Source organism: Genypterus blacodes, unplaced genomic scaffold (assembly GCF_046128005.1).
Source record: "Genypterus blacodes isolate CSIRO-AG114 ecotype Tasmania unplaced genomic scaffold, CSIRO-AGI_Gbla_v1 ptg000067l_1, whole genome shotgun sequence".
Taxonomy (NCBI): Eukaryota; Metazoa; Chordata; class Actinopteri; order Ophidiiformes; family Ophidiidae; genus Genypterus; species Genypterus blacodes.
Genome location: NW_027466879.1, coordinates 1,294,222 through 1,314,069, shown reverse-complemented (window position 1 = coordinate 1,314,069; position 19,848 = coordinate 1,294,222). Strand labels below are relative to the sequence as shown.

Below are 19,848 nucleotides of genomic sequence, written 5' to 3'. Positions count from 1 at the left end.
GACACTGCATCTTTAAGAAGCCCGGAGTCTCGCTGTGTTTTAGTCAAACAAAAGCAGCCAATTGGGAACATGCAACCTGAAACCAGACGCCGGCTCGGAGGGCCTCACACAGACCTCAGAGCCGGGACACACCCCGAGCACTCCTGATTGAGGCACAGCACCGCAGCAGCCTGTTATCCAGCCATTCAGGACAAAACGCTTCCACACACATACACACACACACACACACACACACACAGACACACACACACACATACACACCGGTGGAAAATGCCAAGTCACAAACACAGACTCATTGATCAGGCTGTCTGGGACTCTTTTCTAAAGCTACGTTTTAATGCTGAGGACAGAAACGCAACCGAGCAGCAAAACAATGAACAAACCAAGAAGAGAGCGACTCCACTGGAAAACAAACATTCAAAGCTCAAACTCTTCCTCTGCGAGTCTGAAGAGGAAGATCATTTACACTTTTGGACTTGATTCCACCTTTCAACAATAGATCCTGATTTTTTTGATGGATTTTATTATCACATTTTCCTGGAGTGTGACTTTTATTCAGACTGTGTTTTTGTATCTTTTCTACATTCTGGTCAGAGGCCCATCGGAGCTGCACTGATTTAAATGACGAACACCTTCAATATTAATAATCCAGTCCAAACCAACACCCTGTAGGTCAAGGGAGCCACCAAAGATGCACACACACACACACACACACGCGCATGCACACCCACAATAGCCAGATATCTGTCCTGTTGGCTTCTAGTGGAGGGAAATGCAACAGCTAGCAGAGCTAAGTGTGGAGCTGAGCCCTGGTAGATGTGAATGGAATCTGATTTGTCCATTTGATTAAGATGAATACAAATATTTCACATTTCCAAAGCGTAACATACCATCTCTGCCTGACAGGTGACAACAACAAAGTACTTTTGTCCTCCTGTTATAGCCCCTGTCAATAAAATCTCATCACAGCTCAGAGTCAGCATCGATAGCGTTTACACTTTGAGCGCCTCCATACGTTATTCACACTCAGCATCCCCGTGAGGCGTGAACACCCCGACATCACCGGGGGCTGCAGGCAGGAAACTGGGATCTCAACAAAGCAACAACCTGTTATGCTTCATCGACACAACACCGAGACGGGGGGAGAAGTGAAATGTGGCCCCTGAAACCAAAAAATATGCACTTCATAATCAATTCTGCTGCTCGGCAACAGAGGGGTAAATGTAGATCCATTTCTGGGCAGATTTTCATTAATTGCTCTCACAGCCACAGAAACACAAATGGGTGAAGGGCCGGAGATAAGTAGGGACTGATCGAGCAACAAGGGCAGAGAAATCAACTTGACCTCAAGTATACTAATCTGGAGGTTTCTCTTGCTTGCTTGCTTTGTAGAGTCCGACCGCTGAACAACAAAAGAGCCGGCGGTCCAGACGAGCCCCGCAAAGGCCTTCAGCAAGAACCCAGTGTAAAAAATGACAGTACAGGGGGAAAAACAACCCCTTTAAATGCTGCTGCTTATGTATGCGGCATAATAATGTCCCAGCACCGTCCCTTTGAAGGCCTAATAGACAAAGAGTTCAGCAACAGCAAATTAAAGAACATTTCACACCACAGGAGAGTCAGGAAGAGACAAGATGAAGCCTTGATGGGTAAATAACTAGCTGGTCACAACCTCAACCTTCAAATACTGAATTCACATTCAGCACAACGTCCTGTGTCCCTCATCATTGACGACATCAATGCTGTTTACCCCACAGTAACTCCTTTTGGGAAAACAAGATAGAAAATAATTGGGCTTTTTTCGCTACTGTGTGTGAAAACACAGCGGTCTTACACGAACAATGGCAGAGGAACAAATGAGGGATTATTCTGGAGATGTGTGATGCCTCTCTGGCAATGAAGTTCCTCACACTCCATTCTGAATGAATGCAGGTGACTCAGGGAGCCTGAGCTGATCCGAGAATTCCTCATTATCTGCCCAGCGGGGAGGCTCAGGTCTGCTCACTCCGTCTCAGAGCACGCTCGGCCCGGAGAAGACGAGCCCCAGAGGAGCTCAGCGCTGGGCCATTGGGGGCAAGCCAGGTCTGCTCATTATATCTAACTCATCCTTGGCATCTCTGCAAACCAAGTGCCACTTAGTTCCCACAGGAGGGGTCTGGGCTGGTTCACTGACAAGATGGCAGAGCAAACAGCGTGCTAACAGGAAAAGCTTTACATCAAAGACGCATAAGGACACAGGCAAACATGCACAGAGACGCAGTGTCCAGCCGTCTTCCTAGAAAGGACAACGTGACCACGCTCTTCACTCTTTCTCAGACTGAATGTACTGTTTTTTTAAGACAACTACATGGACTTAATGTGATGACTAATGTTGTTTATCTGGACTAAAGGTGATCACGCCGCCTTCACAGCTATTTGGCAGGCCAGGCATCAATTACAACCCCCACACTCAATGTTCAGGGCGCAACAACACAACTGTGTTCGCGGACCAGCCGAAGCCTAGAAAACCAAATATGTGTTTTCACATTAATATGTCAGGAGATGGAGTAAAAAAATCAATTCTGGCATTTTTCCCCCTGATGGTAATCGGTAAAAAATTCACCAGTGTCATTTAGCTTGTGGGGTTTAAGTGCAAATGCATAACACAATGAATAAACATACAATCTGAGTGAAGCGTGTTGTTTCATTTATCAACTCTATTTCAGGGATAAATAAATGCAGCCTTGCACAGCAGGTGAATTATGCAGGCACAGAGCGGTTGGCCCCTGGCTCGGGGGGCCTGAGTCCCCCGCTTCCCTTACGTTTTAAAACATTCTCCTAAGTAAACTCGGGGAGCGGTGTGAGCGCCGGGCCGTGCCCTGGGTGCAGATGGAACATCTTTCTTCCCAGCCTGGGAGAACGGGCGCGACGCCAGCCTATACTGGTCTGAGCACATCTGAAACACTTCAGGTAAACACAACAATAAGCTAAGAACAGAAATTAGAAATTGTTTTGTACCGCAGCACAGTTGCTATAGAGACTGTTGCTAATTAACTGCACTCTTCACCAGGATAACAAAGGGCTTAAGGGCACTCAGGGCGGTTCCTCTTGTGATGAGCTCTGTGTATGGAACACTATGCCATCCCCAGGGTCTCTCAACTACAAAATACCTGCCTCCTTGTAGCAAACTTTCATGTCAGATGCCATGAGAGGTTGTGTGTGTTGTCTGTCTGTGGCTTTTATAAACCCTGTGGACCTGGACGACTAAACCCGATCAGCTCTACTGTGGTTAGCTGAATCCTTCCCCTCTTAAAAGACAAATCCCTGCCATGTTTTGGACAAATCAATCCCTTGTAGCAGCATGGAGGACCTCTTCACGGGTTATTTCTGACAGCATTCCACAGACGTGCCGTGTTCCCGAGGAGACACTCACAAATGGAAATGGGAGGCACGCAACAAATACTGACAGCAAACAAAGCATCTTTGTTTTGAGAGGGACACCCAGGGGACGCCTTCATTGTGACTGTCATATTTTTACACTTGGGTTTTCTCAATGGAGACGCTGCCTTCATGTCTCTGCCTACACAGAGATCCACCTGTTGGGATTCTTCCTCCCCAATTGTTTTTACAACAGAGCAACAGGTACTCTTCTACAGTCCAGCTACACTTCCTGGTCCAGAGGAAAACAATTGTGTTCTATAATTGGAACACTGAGCATTACGGTTTAAAAACAGATGTTCTACACCAAAAAGGATTCTGACTCAATTTGTTCTACCAAAGATATTTTTTGCACATATGATCGTTTACAGCCAGAGGAGATAACAGATTATTTATTACTGCAAGGATTGAAGACAACAATGTTTAAATCCTGGAAATGGACAACAGATTCATAAAGAACATTACATCATTTATCTGTAAGAGCCAAACAGTGAATGTCAGATAAATGAGGCCAAATAGGAGCAACACATTTCCAGGATACCAAAGAAAACATCCAGAGTTCCTGATGGCTGGAACCATCTGGATAATCACACCAACCACTATGTTTCTGCCTTTAGGGAGTTTATAGAATATGGCAGCAGGGCGTTTAGAACCCCAGATGCCTCCAAACGTCACTTCACCACAAACTGACACTCAAACTTACTTACCCACTACTTACACCAGCGCGGCCCTGTTCAAAACAAACAATAGCTCCATTCTCTCATTACATCCTGTATTAGAAAAGGTTCAGCGCGTTCCACAGTAATATACTAATTATTAAAGGTTGAGATTCAGCCAGGCCATGTTACTGAAGCCAATGCTTATAAAGGCATGCTGGGAAATACAGTCAGCTCAGGAACTTCAATCAAACCTCAACATGAGCTAGCTGGCTACAAAACAAACAAGAACAAGATTAAGCCGAATTCAACGAAAAGCTACAGAAAAACTTATAGCTTTACCTTATTTGCATTAAAGCAACCATCAACATCTCCATTAATATTTATAAATCAATGGATTCTAAACAATTTTCAGGGTTAATCTCCGAAATACCATTAGGTAAACAGTATAGTAATCATTCCTCTCCTTTATAGAGACCCACAGTATATATAATTCCTTCATGGCCTTGGGGGAGGCGGTCACAGTTCATGGTATGATGGGATTGGCACGGGGATGAAGTAGCATATGCAGGCGTGTGTAAAAAGCTCTGTCCCTAGAAAAAGCACTCGTACAATCAATCTGTTCCCTGCTACACTCTCCTACCAACCTGTGCTGAGGGAAGAGGGAGAGAGAACTCATCACCAGTTCTGACCCACTCTCCCCCCCCGCCCCCAAAAAAAACATCAGTCATTTCATCTTCCTCGTCTTTCAACAGGACACACAGGCACTCTGCGCTGTTTCAATTAGATTTGGTTGAACATCTAGGACATTACGCCTCCATACGGAATCCTTTCAGTTTTCACATGTGTGTATGAGTATGTCAACAAGAACACCGCCCGACTACTTTGTTACTACAGGTGAGACAATATGAGCCTACATGTGTCTGCAGGGGTAAAGGGGAAGATGGAAGAAAGAAAGTTTCCTTTTCCTTCACAGCCCACGGGGACAGATGTCATGACTTGTGTGTTTCTGCACCTTACATATTTTCGTCTTGAGGTATTTTTCAAAATCCTTAAAGTCTCACATTAAATTGAGAAGCTACAACTACAAACAAAAGGTTAGATTGGTGCAAACATATACGTGAATGACAGAATACATTTTTGTGGTTAAAAAATTAAGAGGTGTCTTTACTAAGTGGGAAGTTTACAAATAGGCAAATTTTTGTCTTTTGTATCAGTTTCAGTTTCGGTTTAAGGTTCCAGGCTCCAGTTTCTGCCTAATAAATTAAGACATACTACAGAGAGCATGTTGCAGATTTATTACCATTTGTTATTGTTTATTATGAGCAATCCTGAGTGAATAAAGTCTCATCTTCTCTTATCTTATCTTAAAACCTGCATCATAATGAGGATGCCTGAGAAACAACGTAGCTTCCACGGCTTAAAACTCTTCAAACTCTACAGTCACACTTTAAGCCTCAGTACAGGCACAGCTTCCCTGGTGCTCTCAGTCTGTACAGGGAGAAAGGAATGGGCAGTAGAAGGCAACGGGGAGGGTGTTGCTGTCTGAGCCCACATCTTTGTGGTGGTGGCAGCTGAGGGGCTTCACTGAAACTCCTCGAATTTACATTTTGCTTGGCCGGAGGGGGTCACATGACAGCTGCGAGCAAAGGCCCTGAGGGGTTTTTCTGCTTTCACTTGACACTGACAGGCTGTGAGACAGTCCAACACCACAGAGAGAAAATATTCCCTCTTTCCATGACATCACCCCGCCAGGAATGGGGGATGCAGAGGGGGAGGGGGGGGGGGGGGCACAGCTGGTGGCAGCCGCAGTGCCATCTGCTACTGACGAACAGTTCATGCTGCTTTACTTATAGACTTGCACTTCTAGGAACCACAGTAGTGGCTGTGTGTCAGACTGATTGATAATGGGACTGTATAGTATTTAAGTATTCATTTCTGAAGCTGTTTGAAGCCAAATTGCATGACAGAGCTACAGTAAAAAAAAAGGAAACCCACAGCCTTAAAAGTGTACTCACCATACATCTTCCCCTCATCAGACAGAATGATCTTCCTGCGGCCACATGGAGGATAGATGGCCAGGGCCTCCTGGAAGCTCTGTTCAATGTCAGGGCTCCACACCCCCTCGGCATCGTTGTCCATGGGTTTGTCCGCCGAGTCGCTCATCCTCTCCATGTCCTCGGCAGGGCTCTCGCTGCCGCTCCAGCTGCTGGGATCAATGGTGGCGTTTGGGGTCTCCAAGCAGAGGCTTGGACCAGACTAGGGAGAGACCTGGAATTCCCAATAAACAAACACAAGCAAACTGTCAATTTTAACAACAGCGGCGCGGACATCTGCTTACAAAAAAACAAAACAAACACAGGACACGGTGCTGCTGCTGCCCAGTTATGAGCCCAATATGGAGCAGAAGCTGCCAAACAAGCTGCGGCTCTGCCAAGCATGGTGTTGACTGGATTTACCGGGACACATGTTACCAGCTTCAACACTGAAAGTTATTCAATCGCAGGACATACAGCAAATTACTACATCTGAAACACTGTATGTTTTGAGTAGATATGAAGGGAAATATGCTGCATGCGGAAATACAAACATCACAATCAGTCTCAGCTCAGTGTGGCTCTAAGAGGAGATGCAGGCTGATATCAGATGGACTGTTCGGGCTGTAAACGGACATTGAAAGACATAAAAGAGCGATATTAGACAGATTTAGCGGTAAATGGACATTCTAAATGCATACCCATTCATGCATGTAAACCGGATCAAGTAAACATTTTGATTTGGTCTCGCGACTTAGACGGACTATTGATGTTGGCTGGACTACTGTGTGCCTGTAAATAAAGCTACTGTTTTAGCTTCACACATTCCCTATTAGTGTGAGAAATGACTAATTAGGGAAAACACCCCACTACTCCAGAGGAGCTGCTTAGTGGCCAACAAATAAGACAGGCTGTCCCGGGTAAAAGAGGTTTTCACAACGTGTTATATGTTTGGACTCAATCTGAGCCAGACGCGTGGAAAACCTACCTGAACCCAATAGGTGTAAATTCAGAGAACCAAAGGAGAATCCCCCGAGGAGGAGACCCGAATCAATATCCAGGTGACCTGAACAGAACCAATAAAGAGACGACACCAGCGGTGCCAGCCTGCTTGCATCCAGCCGTGCACAGGAACCTCTCAGACTGAATAGAATCTTGACTCACCCCATCTTGTGTCTCGGGTCCTAAATGGACCCCTGAAGTTCTGTACTGGGCAGCATTCAGATGTGGCTAAGTGTGTTTGTGTGTGAGGAAAGATATCGCCAACCACAAACAAAACAAACTGCCCCTAAACAATGACGGATAAACAGTTTGGTTTCAAAACAAATAGTGACATCTAAGTTGCGAGTAAACACCTTAAGCTATTGATCAGCTAAAGAAGGACGTTACTTATTTGAAGAGAGACATTACATCATCTTCAAAGAGAGGGCACCAGCTCCCAGAGTCTGACTGACACATGTTAAATGTAGGTTCAGAGGTATGGACAACAGGCCTGCGTGTTTCCTGTGAAACAATCTTTTGGCAAATGAAAGGATGAAGCCACTGCAGCCAACGACACCTTTTACAAATCAGACGCCGAAGCCACATAGAGAATCCAAGAGAGGAAACGCTGCTGGCAACACAAAAGACGACACACAATCCAAGACCAAAGCCTTTATGTCTATTACCACGTCGCTCCTGGGTGAACTTAGCGCTAATAAATTCAGCAATGGATACACATTAGATGTTCACTAATGCCAAACAAGAGACTATTGTCCATAGGATCGGAAAATACTGTTCTACCCGCCAGCGTGGTGAGTCTACAGATGTGAGCAATCAGGGCATTCTGCTGGTGATGAGCGAAGGATGTCTGCTGAGATGAGGTTCAGTCGAAGCTGCGGTCAGCACAGTGTGGCCTCCATGCCTGGAAAGCATTCAGTATCAGCAGCCACATAGTGAGAAGAATACTTCAAGTGAGTTTGGAAAAGTTTATTAAGCCGGAGAGGGAAAGACGGGGGAGGGTGTGTGTGTGTGTGTGTGTGTGTGGGTGGGTCCGATAGAGCTGTCTGTGGAACGTCTGTGGGCATGTATGGATCATCTAGATATTATCTCTCATATGGAACAGTCTTCCTAGTTCTATGGGGCTTTAAAAGGCCCCAGTATCCCTCTGAAGACATCAGAAAGAAGAGGCCATATCAGATCGTATCGAGCGGATACAACAACTGCATCCTGATCTCTCCCTCTGGCTGCAGCTGGAGGAAATGTCCTTACTGCTGATGGGCCAGTGGGCAGAGCTCAAACACTTGTGGCCAGTGGGCAGAGCTATCAGGAGCGGGAAAGACTGACGTTTTTATTGGAAGCCATGAAAATTCCAGTTCCTATGAAACACACGAAACTTTGCACAAATAAGCCAGAAGTGCAACATGCAGGTGTTTGGAAAGGAACGGACCAAAACCAGGAAAGAAAACCAGATCCATTTGTGATTGATTCTATTGGATTCATGTACGGTCCGGATCACATCCAAACAGGCAAAGAACGAAACAAACTGGACTTTCAAGAAACCCAAAACCCAAACTTAAGATCTCAAAACTCCCTTCTCCCCCTGTATTCAGAAGTTGCAGTTGAGTTTGTTCAAATATTTTCTTTCAGAACTCCGGCTTGCAACGAAAATGGAAGCTGGAAATCATTAGCAGTGCAGTTTATAATTTGTTTAGAATGAGGGGAGCACATCTGAAAGAATCCTGGCCTTTTAGTGGTTGAAACGGGACTTTTCCCCCTCCCTCATCAGTTTCTGAGTCAGTTGTGCTGTGTCAGCAGTCGGCACACAAAAACAGAATTCAGTAAAAGCTCTCTCTACTCTCTGGGAGTTTTTTTCCCCTACAGCTAGCTCCCATCCCCCCATTCCCCCTAGCAAACTGACATGCTAGAAGAAACATATGCTACTATTCCCACTTCCTGACAGCTTGGGCAGCTTGAATAGGATCTTACTCAGAGAGGAAGCAGTTGTCTGCAGTGGGAGGACAGATTAAACATAAGCAGCGATGGATTTGAGGCAGGAACAGACTCGAGCTCTCCGTCTACTCCGGAGAAGAAACTGAGCTCTGATTTTGGACGCGTGAAACACACTTGCTTTGTGTTATACAACTTTTTGCTCCACGGTGGATCTGAGCTTGTGTCCCTTCAGACCACGTGACACAAATCTCATCTCTCATTGGTCGTGGGTTTGAGAGGTGGTGAAGATGAATCCGGTTGAACTTTAAGTGCAGTGGTAAAACGTGTGCGGTTGGGAATCACCTCAGCTCCCGATACACAATAATGGAATGCTGAACCTCGCGCTGCCCTCACCACTTCTCTGGATTTCACCGTGGCGAGCGATCAAAGACTTTCCTGACTTTTCCAAAATTCCTCACTTTGCACTTTCAACACTCCCACACCTGGAAAACACATTTTCAAAATCAATTAATTTTCCAGGCTCTTTGTAACGGCAGAGTCCCTGAGGATCGGATATCAGATAATAGACCGATATCAGACTAATCTATCTCCTACATCCTTTATTGTCACTTACAGACCGGGTCCGTTTGTGCTCACACACACATGAATCCTACGTTCTGCTCCATGCATCCCTTGACATCACCAGGACGCTTTAGCCGTGTGTAACCTGTGAATAACTGCAGAGTTGTCACCGCCGCTGTCTCTTAGTACCTCACAGCTAATTACGTCTGCCAGAAGAAGGTATGAATGTCACCTTTAGAAAAACAGTTGCCGCCGACAGATAATTGCACGCTCCTGTCCTTGCGGCTTATGCGCCATAGAAATGGTCTTATTTGTGACATGTTGGGTGGAGATGGTCTACAATGCCATAAGTGGATCTGGTAGCTAGGCAGAGCAGTAGTTGTGACACGGCATGATGGGGAAATTACACTTAGAAAGAGATTACATAAACCACTCGCCAAACTGGAATCCTGCTCCTTAAATTAAGAGAACCAATTTCAGCCATCAGACAGAGCTAGGTAATGAAATGGCAGATGAGAGGTCTCAAATGTAATTTTCCATGCGGAGTTCTTTTGTGCCGTTATCTCAGAGGGTGCAGTAATGATTCTGTGAATGACTTTTGTGCACCCTATAATGGCCCTCAGTAGTTCAAACCACACTGCGGAAAACAGTAATTACTGTGTGATTTTAAAAACTCGATGTTTTCAACGTGTTGAGGAGAAAAAAAAACACACCGTATCCACACACCTCTACATAATTATTGCAGCAGAGTCAAAAGCATTCCACTTTGAGCAATATGTTACAAAGTATGTGCATTTGCAATTACACACATTACTGACATTCCATTTAGTTTCCTCCTCTGAAATAAGTGAATTATGCCGATGGGCTGAAGGGAACACGGCAGAGATTTGAGGAGCCTCAGCGAGTTACAAGTTCAGACGACATGCAAAACAAAATAAAGGCAAATCTATGGAAACGGAAATGGAGTCTGTGAACGTAATGTAGCCCAATATAGCAGTCAGGGTGAAACACGGGGAAACACAAACTCTGAAACATGTGAAGAGTTAAAAACACGGGGCCCAGCTCTCTGTAAAATCATATTTATGCTGAATTCCCACAAAATAAAAGCAAATGGGGTGGAAAATTTGGAATATTTTAATTACAGCTGGTACGCAAACAACAACAGCCCCCCGGGGAAAAGCGATTCCATTTAACCCCTTCCGCACCGCTGCAAATTCACTGCATTCTGCAAAACACTGCATCCTCCCAAACATCCACACAGTTCACTGCAGTATGATTGTAAAGTCCTGCCAATCTGCTGATTTCTTTGATATCTCCTCTGTCTGCTTTAAACCGGTCACAATGTGGGTGTGTGACAGTAACTGATGCATTAACCCCACCTCAATGTAGCTACTCTGTTGCACAAAACCCAAACAAATACTTCAGTAGTAACACAAATAGTAATTTTGGATTCAACTCCCAAAGTAATTGAGGAGTATTTGAGTGGTCCAACAGTCGGGATGAGCCCTTATTACTACAGTCACACTGAAAGCCTCTCCACTTAGTCTCTCATTATTAATCTACATCCATTTTACACGCAAAACTACTGATATATGGTTAGATATGGATTTGAATGAAAAAGCTTCTGAAAGTCATTTTCCAGAGGCGTTGTTGTGTGTGTGTGATTTGGCAGCGTCCTGGTGTTTATTTCATGCCTCTTTAAACCAACAGGCTTAGGTGCTCTGAATCCGTCTGATATCATCCCACTCAAATATGAGGCCTGAGTCCCACCAGCAAGAGACCATCAGGCCACTGTGGGATCAATCTTTGTTTGCCAGTGAATGGGATTGATTTACAGGATCTGTCAAAGCAGCCGTGGCTACCTGCCTCAGACTGAGAAACAACATGACCTGGACAACATCAGATATGTCAGCTGCTCGTTGAGAAGGCTTCACTCAAATTATTGGTTAATCTAAGATATAAAAATCCTCTCCTCCTGATCCCCGTCCCCGTGGTGTGTAACAGCCAAACATTCTTTAAAAACACAATGTGTTATTGAAACGTAAAATGTAATGAAAGCTCAAAGAGGACATTTGCCTTTCAAAAATGTGTGGCGCATTCCGGACTGCGTGCGCCCGTGTGGCACCGGTGTGGAGTGAAAGCGGAACACATAAAGCTCAGGAAATTAAAGCTGTAAATAAAGGTCCGTCAGATAAAGGATCTGCTGACAGTTATGAGAGCAGAGCGGGCTGACGGCTGGCCGCTGGCTCGTACAGAACTCGTGCGCACGGGCATGAAAAAACAAATCACAGTGATGGGCATGAAGGCCACCATTTGCATCTGGCTGCACCGATTCAGACACACTCTCTTACTTCTTGTCCTCCGCTCCGCTCCTTGTGTGCTGCTTTATCTCTTTTCATCCACGTTTCCCCGTAGTGCGGCTCCTGCCTCACACACTGGACATTCAGAGTAAACCAGCCTCCTCTTCAAAAATCCTATTTTTGACTAAACATCACAATATCATTATTTTGGGAATGATCACAGGTGAAGACAGCCACACAGTCCATTACTGCGATGAAGACCAGGATAAAACACTATCACACTATTTTACAACATAAAATAGCCAAAATCCCACAATCCAACTACGTATGTGGACATTGATGGAATATTGTTGACTTGTTTTTATCCAAACAATAACAACTGTTCCACTATTTCAATCTCTGAATTTGTTTTTGGATTGAATTTTGTTACATGGACATTTGTGAATAATAATAAAATGACTATTCGGAGTATTTGTTTTGTTGTAAGTATTAAACATGTTGTAACCTGTAGCCTGTGTTCATGCAGAGTCGCTGTCACACATCTAACACTCGAGCAGAGAGAAGACATTCAGTCAGCTCATCTCCATTTCTTCACTCCTGTGACGGTGGAAGACAAACTGAAGCATTCTGTGATGATTACTCACTTCTTTGTCTCTAAACAATGTAGATGGACACGTATGTCACAGCAGACACACAAGTTGAGGAGAAAAATCCGCTACCCGCTTTTCTCCGTGTCTGTTTGACTCCGGCTCAGCAACACTGACATGTTGGAAACAACGCGTGTCTGTCTACAATCCTCTCGTGATCGATGCTCGTCTTTACTGGGACAAGGTAACGTCAATAGAGTCCACTGGGCCTCTGAGGTGGACCTGACTGTTGGATCTATGCAGTAGGAAACCCAATAAGAGTGCATTTGTCTGTGTCATGTCAACACCATCATTAGATTCAAATCAGCAGAATGCCAAATAACAGAAGTAGATAATGTGATTCCAAATGGATTTACTCAGACGAATGTTACACTCAGAGGAAGCCGACTATGAGTGCCTTTCTTCACCTGACACACACTGTCCTCACACTGCACACTCTCCGCAGTATGGCTTGCCTCTAAACATGTAGAATGATTTAATAATGAAGTTAAGATATTCAATGTGCGATTTCTTTACTACCGAGTTGAAATGATGTAATGTAACCAAGACTTGTGATTTGTTTCATTTAGGTCTGTTTGTTAATGTTGGAGCTCAACCTCTGGTCCATGTGTATCCAAGGCACCTTCAGAGCAGAGAGCCGGACTGATAACAGGATCCATTGATGAATGGTCTTGAAGAATGGAAAATGTGGAATACTGTACCACAGAGCCCAGATAGCCCACATCTGAATACAGGCCCCAGATTCTGAACAGTCTGAGTAAATGAAGTGGCCGTGTGCCTTTGTTCCATGGCTCTACGCCTTCCTTTAGCTGAACAGCACTAAAGCCGCCATAGCCAATACTAGGAAAGGAAGTTGTTGAAGCCTGGATTTCCTGCTTTCATTGTGGTCAAGAACTCCAATGTTTATAGTGGTTTCAGAAAATGACTCATCCAATGATTTAATGATTTGTGGATTATGGATTGCATTGCATCTGTGTGTGATGGGGACGCAGCCCCACTTATAAGGATTTCATACCAAACAAGATTTGGGTGCAAATTGGAAGATAAAGTGCTTGTCACAAACTCCCTTCAGTCGCTGCTCTTTAATAACTGCATTGTGGTTACAGCGTTTAAAGTGTAGATTATATTTCCCTGTGAAAACGACTGAGGCTGCCATATGGTTCAAATTATAAGGCTTACTTCCTCAATGCTGATTCAAGGTATTTTATTCTAGTATAAAGAAGAACTACAAAGGATCAGAAAGGATGAAACATCCTCCTGCTTCATGTCAAAGTTCACTAAGAAACATCACTTGTTCCTTTAGACTTAAACACAGCCGGGGCTTTCATAAGTATGCTGCAGAGAAAACTGTTGCACTCACTAAGGTGGTTGATGAGGCCAAAGTGCACTCGGTAGCTGGCAGTCATTTTATGGCTGCAGTACTGAAACAGATTTACTTAGATGACGTCAGTGGCTCTGAGCCAGCTTCACTCTCCTCTGGCCTTACAGGGCCTCGCTCAAAGACGCTAAAATTCCCTTTCTACACAAGAGTTTACCTAAGGGCAAATAAAGTCTGCAGGCACGTTTAGGCTTTGGGCATTATGCTTTAGACTTTAGACTTTAGGCTTTAGACTTTATGCTTGGAGAACACAGATGGTTAGCTGGGATTCTACTCACGCAAAACTCAACATTTAATGAGGCCATTTGCGATGTTGTGGTCAGGCTCTTTACAGATCAGTCACGGTTCAGTTCCTAACCCAACGATTTTGGCAATAAAAACTTTTTCTATGTTATTTTATTTGGTCAAATGTAGGATAGATTTTTTAGATTCAGATTCCATTGAGGAATTCCAGAGGCTCTGAAAACATCTAGTCAACCAACCCAAACTGTTAACAAAAGTTTGAACAAAGGGACAAATAACAAACCGAACCAAAACGGAAGAAGTAAACAGAAGTAAAGTCATATTTCATGTCTATTAGGCTGCAGCTCCATATTTGTCTCAGCCACATTCTGGCACAGAGAAGGAATTGTTAAACACACCAAGTAGAAACCGATTACTATGTTAACATGCACACAATACTCTGATTATTTGACAAGGCAAATATATTCACATATCATTTCCATGCTTGGTTGAATATGGATGATAGTTAATCAAAGAAGAAGCAGCGACTGCCAGGGGAGGAAACACAGGCAGAGGTGCTGCAGTAAAGTGATCAGAACCTCATAATGTAGATCTGTAACTAAAGGTAAGGCCACATCAGCATCAACATTTAGGCTTAATTTCAATCAGATTATGATGTTTACATAATGTGAGTGGAAAACTAAATTAAGCCATTTCCACAAAAATTTGCAGCTTGTAAGAATTAAAGCGTAAAAAAGCAACAGCAGAGTCCAAATATAACATCAGAATCCATCCATCCCTCCATCCATCAGCCTCTCTACCTGATATACACAGAATATGAGCGTGTTAAGAGAAAAACACATTAATGCTCCGCTCTGCCCGATGCAGGGAGATTTTCATTTAGCTCCATCTTCTTCTCCTCTCGCTCACACGTTTACAATCTCTTAATGCACCGTGCATCTAAATGGTCAGGTACTGCCGTGCATAAAAGATTACTCTAAAGCATCATCTAATCACGACAGCATGAATGGCTGAAGGTGTTCAAAGGGCTCATTAGGGAAACGGCTTGGATTTGTTTTTTTCACAGCAAAACTTCATTGTGAGACTTCGGCATGAGTAAGACGATTTAGACTATTCCTTATCAATCCATCGTACATGTGTGGAGACATTTACAACAGAGCTTCAGTGTTCAGTCTACATTCTACATGAGGTGCTGAGACATTGAAGTGTTGTTCTACTTTTAAGAAGAAGGTTTAAATGTAGGAGATAGTTGTGTTGGTGCACGTGCCACATGAGGCCAAGACAGAAGACTCCATTTCTGGCTGAACAACAGGAGAGAGGAACTCCATCATTCAAGTCCACATTTGGCAAAAACTTTGACAAAAATATTCATTTCTCCAGGAAATAACACCGTCTGCTCAGCAGCTCACAAAAGCATCAGTCTGGTCAGTCAAGGTCTTCAGGCTGACAGAACAATAGATCCACAAAGTCCACAACTCTCTCTTTTAGAGGTCTCTTCAGACACACACACGCACAGAGGAGAAAGAGAGAGACACAGAGAGGAGAGCGACAGAGAGAGAGAAATAAATGCTCTAATCATAACATACACAAGTATACATAGGTGCCTTCAGTCATTGGTGTCATGGAGGATTCTGGGAACTCGTGTTCAAGAGCAGAGACTCATCGGACAACATCCATTTTTCCACAAGGTGAGCATCCACGCTTATGAATGAATCATAGATCATTAGATTACTACAAAGCTTATGTTTCTACTTCCTAGGAACTGGTTTGACTTCTTTACACAGCAACACATCTGAGGTCACACAGCACACTTTGATCAAACTGATGTGCTGAGGGAAGCAGGGGTTCAAACATTTTAGTTGAGTTATTTAAATAAAAATAAGATGGAGTTATTATTTAGTTCAATGTTTCCCAGACTTATACTGCCGCCGCACACCAACAGCTCACTAAAAGATTACAAAGGTGTAAACTAAACGTGTTGTGCAAGTGTCACTTAAAGAATATCAAACTTGTAAGATCAAGAACATAAACATTAACACTGCCTGTCTCTATCTTCTTCCTCCTCTGGTCCGGCAGAGAACCACATTGTTCTAACAACAGTATTTCATTGATTACAGTTAAATGAAGTCATTGGAACGTTGTTATGAATCAAACCAGCAAAGCCACACTTGTTGAGGACTTGTACACTGAACAAACTAGGCAAACACCTAACACCAAAATTTCGTCAATTTTGTTGTGAATGTTAAAAAGATGTTTTATAAATCACAACTTTTACACTAATTCTTCACCAAGTTTAAATACCACCAGTGTTGCTTTAAAGCGCTGCTCTCCACTTCACTCTGCCACTATGTGATTTAAAAATAAAGAAACAATGAGAAAGTAAAGGTGAAAGTCTGTTATTTCCCTCTTCTTTGCCTTTAGCATGTTTCATATTCATTGTTGGTAGAAATATTTATGTTACAAACTTTTAAACGATGTGAAATGAAACCAAACAACAGCTCGATTTCTTCACTCTGGCGTCTTGCAGCCTTGAAGCCGTGCAGCCAGTTTGCTCTGTGAACGCTGAGATCCCTGCTTCCTGACACGATTTTGGTTATCTTAACAAAGTATGCGGTAAATATGCGGTAAAGCGGAAAATGATGTAGCAGCGCGTACAATTGCGGCCTATTGTATATAACACATAACAACCCTGCAGAAAAGCTGGAGGGACTGATAAGGATGTTGTCCAAGAAAAGATCTTGTTGGATTTCTTCCCAAATCCAATTGATTCACTCTGCTACAATTAGACGTTCCCTTCAAACTGGTTATGAAACACAACAAAGCAATGAGATGTCGATAACAGCGGAGCGACACAACTGAGTGCAAAAGAGACACAAAAGGCTGCGGAAAAGGAAAACTAGACACAGTGTGACATTAAAATATGAGCTTTCAGATAAAGTGATGAAGGAGAAACACATCTTGATTGGATCACAGATCAAAGCGTTGGACACTTTGTCTCCTAGTGACCTGATTGGCCCTGTGACCAGATTAAACACCAAAATCTTACCAAATTGTATGATTTCTGGTGTAATCATGTAAACAGAGTATTGCAAAACAACATTTCACAGCATAACTTTTGCTATGAAAAATAAAGCCTTTTCCAAAAATACTGGGATATTTCCCTATTTTCCCAAACCTTTCCAGGCCTGGAAAAAGATTTCAAATTCCACGACTCTTCCAGGATTTCATCCCAGTGGAAACCCTTTCAAAGTAGACTTCCTGCTGTCCAGACTTCAGCTGACGAAATACATTATAGTGTATATTTTCCAAACCTCTGGGAATGAAATGGTGAGGAAACTTTGGGACACAGATGGCTGCCACAGCTGGCCTCAGATTAAAGGACTTCACTTTTAGCTGAGCAGGCATTTCCCAAACTAGCAGGAGGATATGGAAAACAATAAAGGAAATCCCAAACAAAAGCTCCATAAACTACAGCAAGCGACTCTGAATCTACGTACAAACCGCTACAGACTTCGATTGGCGCTTTTTGGTTCATAACATTGTGGTCTCGTCTATTTCCATAAAGGAGATATTAGTAAAATAATCCTTTGAAGCAACCGGTGGTTAGATAACATCTAGACATCTGAAACAGGAGTGAGGTTATTATTCATATAACCGCAAACAAACAAACCAGCTAACAGATTCATAACTCTGCAGTTTATAACATAAATTAGGTCAAATGTGCTGTTTGGGTGCATTCAGGGATGGGATACGTCTAAAAACTGGACTTAATCCACCCCGCAACGTTAAACAATGAAGGAGTTTACGCGACGCTTTTCTTCTACGTTACGAGCAAATCAACAAACACACAAACAAAAATCACTTACACAAAACTTCCTTGTCGATTTCCAGGCGGCTCCCTCCCCGAAACGCGGCGAAGCAACAAGTCTCGCAGCCAGCTCGGTGTTGTCGAGCGGGTCCCAAAATGCTCCAACTCCCGGCTGAGCCCGCAACTACGGAGAGGAAAAACACCAACGTTTTCGACTGTCATCTTGTGCAAAAAAAATTGTTATTCCTGCGATATATTCCCACTTTATCCCGGCTGCCGCTGTGAGTTTGCAGGGATCTGACAGCGGACACGCCGCTCCCGAGGCTTTATACGGGCGTCTGATCGGGCTTCTTTTCCAAAAATGTGAAAAATGTCAAAGATTTTCGCTGCTATGTCAAAGCAACAAGCTACAACAGAGTGTTGAAAGTGAGCACAGCGAGGCTCACCGGCAGCTACTGTACATCTGCTACGAAAGCGCACACTTACCTCGAGCAAAAACCTGCAAAATACTAGATTTAATTTCACACATTTGTCTAATATTTCCTGAAACATTAAAGCTGGCGAGCAGAAGTCTGTATGCGGATCAGTAACTACCATTGAAACTTACCTCAAACACCTCCGTTATGGTTAGCCAACATAAACAAAAAAAACCTTTTTAAACTGTAATGTTGTTGTTTTTGTTGTTTATGTGTAGTTATTATGCTGTTTTGTGGGCCGGGAAGGTGGAGGTGAATGGCCTCTCGCACTGACAGAGATGCGAAGAATGCTCGGAATGACAAGAGGAATGAAATGAACGCAAAGAGCGAGTTTGCGCCGGGGCGGAGCGAGAGGTGGCGTCATCCCGAGCCGAGCAGCCAGGCCTCTCTGCGGGGACACGGACCAGACTAATCCCGGGAACTGTGGCCTTCAGGGACCCCAACAAAGTCCGAATTCAGACATCTGCACGACTCCAATTGTACCCAAATCCCCACCTTGGATGTTTTCCGTATTTGTTTTAGGCCCTCCGGTGTAAATTCCTTATAACGTTTAAGGAAAGACCAGAAGTGAGAACCTATTGCCATTTTTTGAAAGTAATGACAATGTGGCTCCGTGTGTTAAACAGAATCAAATTCAAGATGTTGTGCACCGCTCCACTCAGGTGGATGTGTATTTACTGTGTCAGCTGGTTGGTGGAAGTCAAGAAAGAACGTGTTGTTCTCTGAGGAGAGACTGAGCATCAAGTTAATTTGGAATGTTATTGGTCTCTGTGTGATTGTCTAAGGGTAGTTGTTTTTGAAAACATGTTCCGAATCAGAGCAGATTTCTTCTGATTTGAAGATTTTAGTTATTTTATTGTTCTTTCTTTAACACCGTTTGTGTGAAGCTTTGGGAGAGAGTCTGTTATGGTTTGAGTAGTTAGAGGTAAAGATTTAAATGTAATAATTTCTACATTTATATATATATATATATTCAGTGCAGGTTGTTTACACATTCTGTTTCACCAGTGCAACAATATATTTCATTTAGAGGCCTGTGTGAATTCTGTATATATATCACATTATATTTTATTATCTATAAATATGATATAACATTTGTTTTTAAAAACGTTAACACCTAAGCATAACCATTATTCATTGAACATATGCACACATGCATATCACATATTGTACATATGTAATGATATTTTACTAAAAACTCAAAACAACAACTGAATTATTTCTTCAACTATTGTGTGATAAATGATTGCTAAAAACCAAATGTAATATGAATAATAATTCAAAATAATTCAGCCATAATTTCTCACTTATTGTCTTTTACAATGTTTTAATATCAAAACATAAATTCAGACCTTCCCACCAACCTCTTCACGAGCACGTTCACGCACTGTGCCC

At 43.3% G+C, this 19,848-nt stretch overlaps 1 protein-coding gene across 2 annotated transcripts in view; it reads right to left on the bottom strand.

Annotated features, from left to right (window-relative positions):
- tead1b (TEA domain family member 1b) overlaps positions 1-18,761 on the bottom strand; it is a 43,867-nt gene extending 25,106 nt beyond the window's left edge. For both annotated transcript variants that reach the window (XM_076155574.1, XM_076155573.1), the window contains exons 1-3: positions 18,585-18,761; positions 18,036-18,161; positions 6,092-6,344 (exon numbers count right to left, since the gene is read on the bottom strand). In XM_076155574.1, coding sequence (XP_076011689.1) covers positions 6,092-6,248 — 157 coding nt within the window. In that variant the 5' untranslated portion in view covers positions 6,249-6,344; positions 18,036-18,161; positions 18,585-18,761. The remainder of the gene's footprint in view (positions 1-6,091; positions 6,345-18,035; positions 18,162-18,584) is intronic.
- Positions 18,762-19,848: the final 1,087 nt, after the last annotated feature.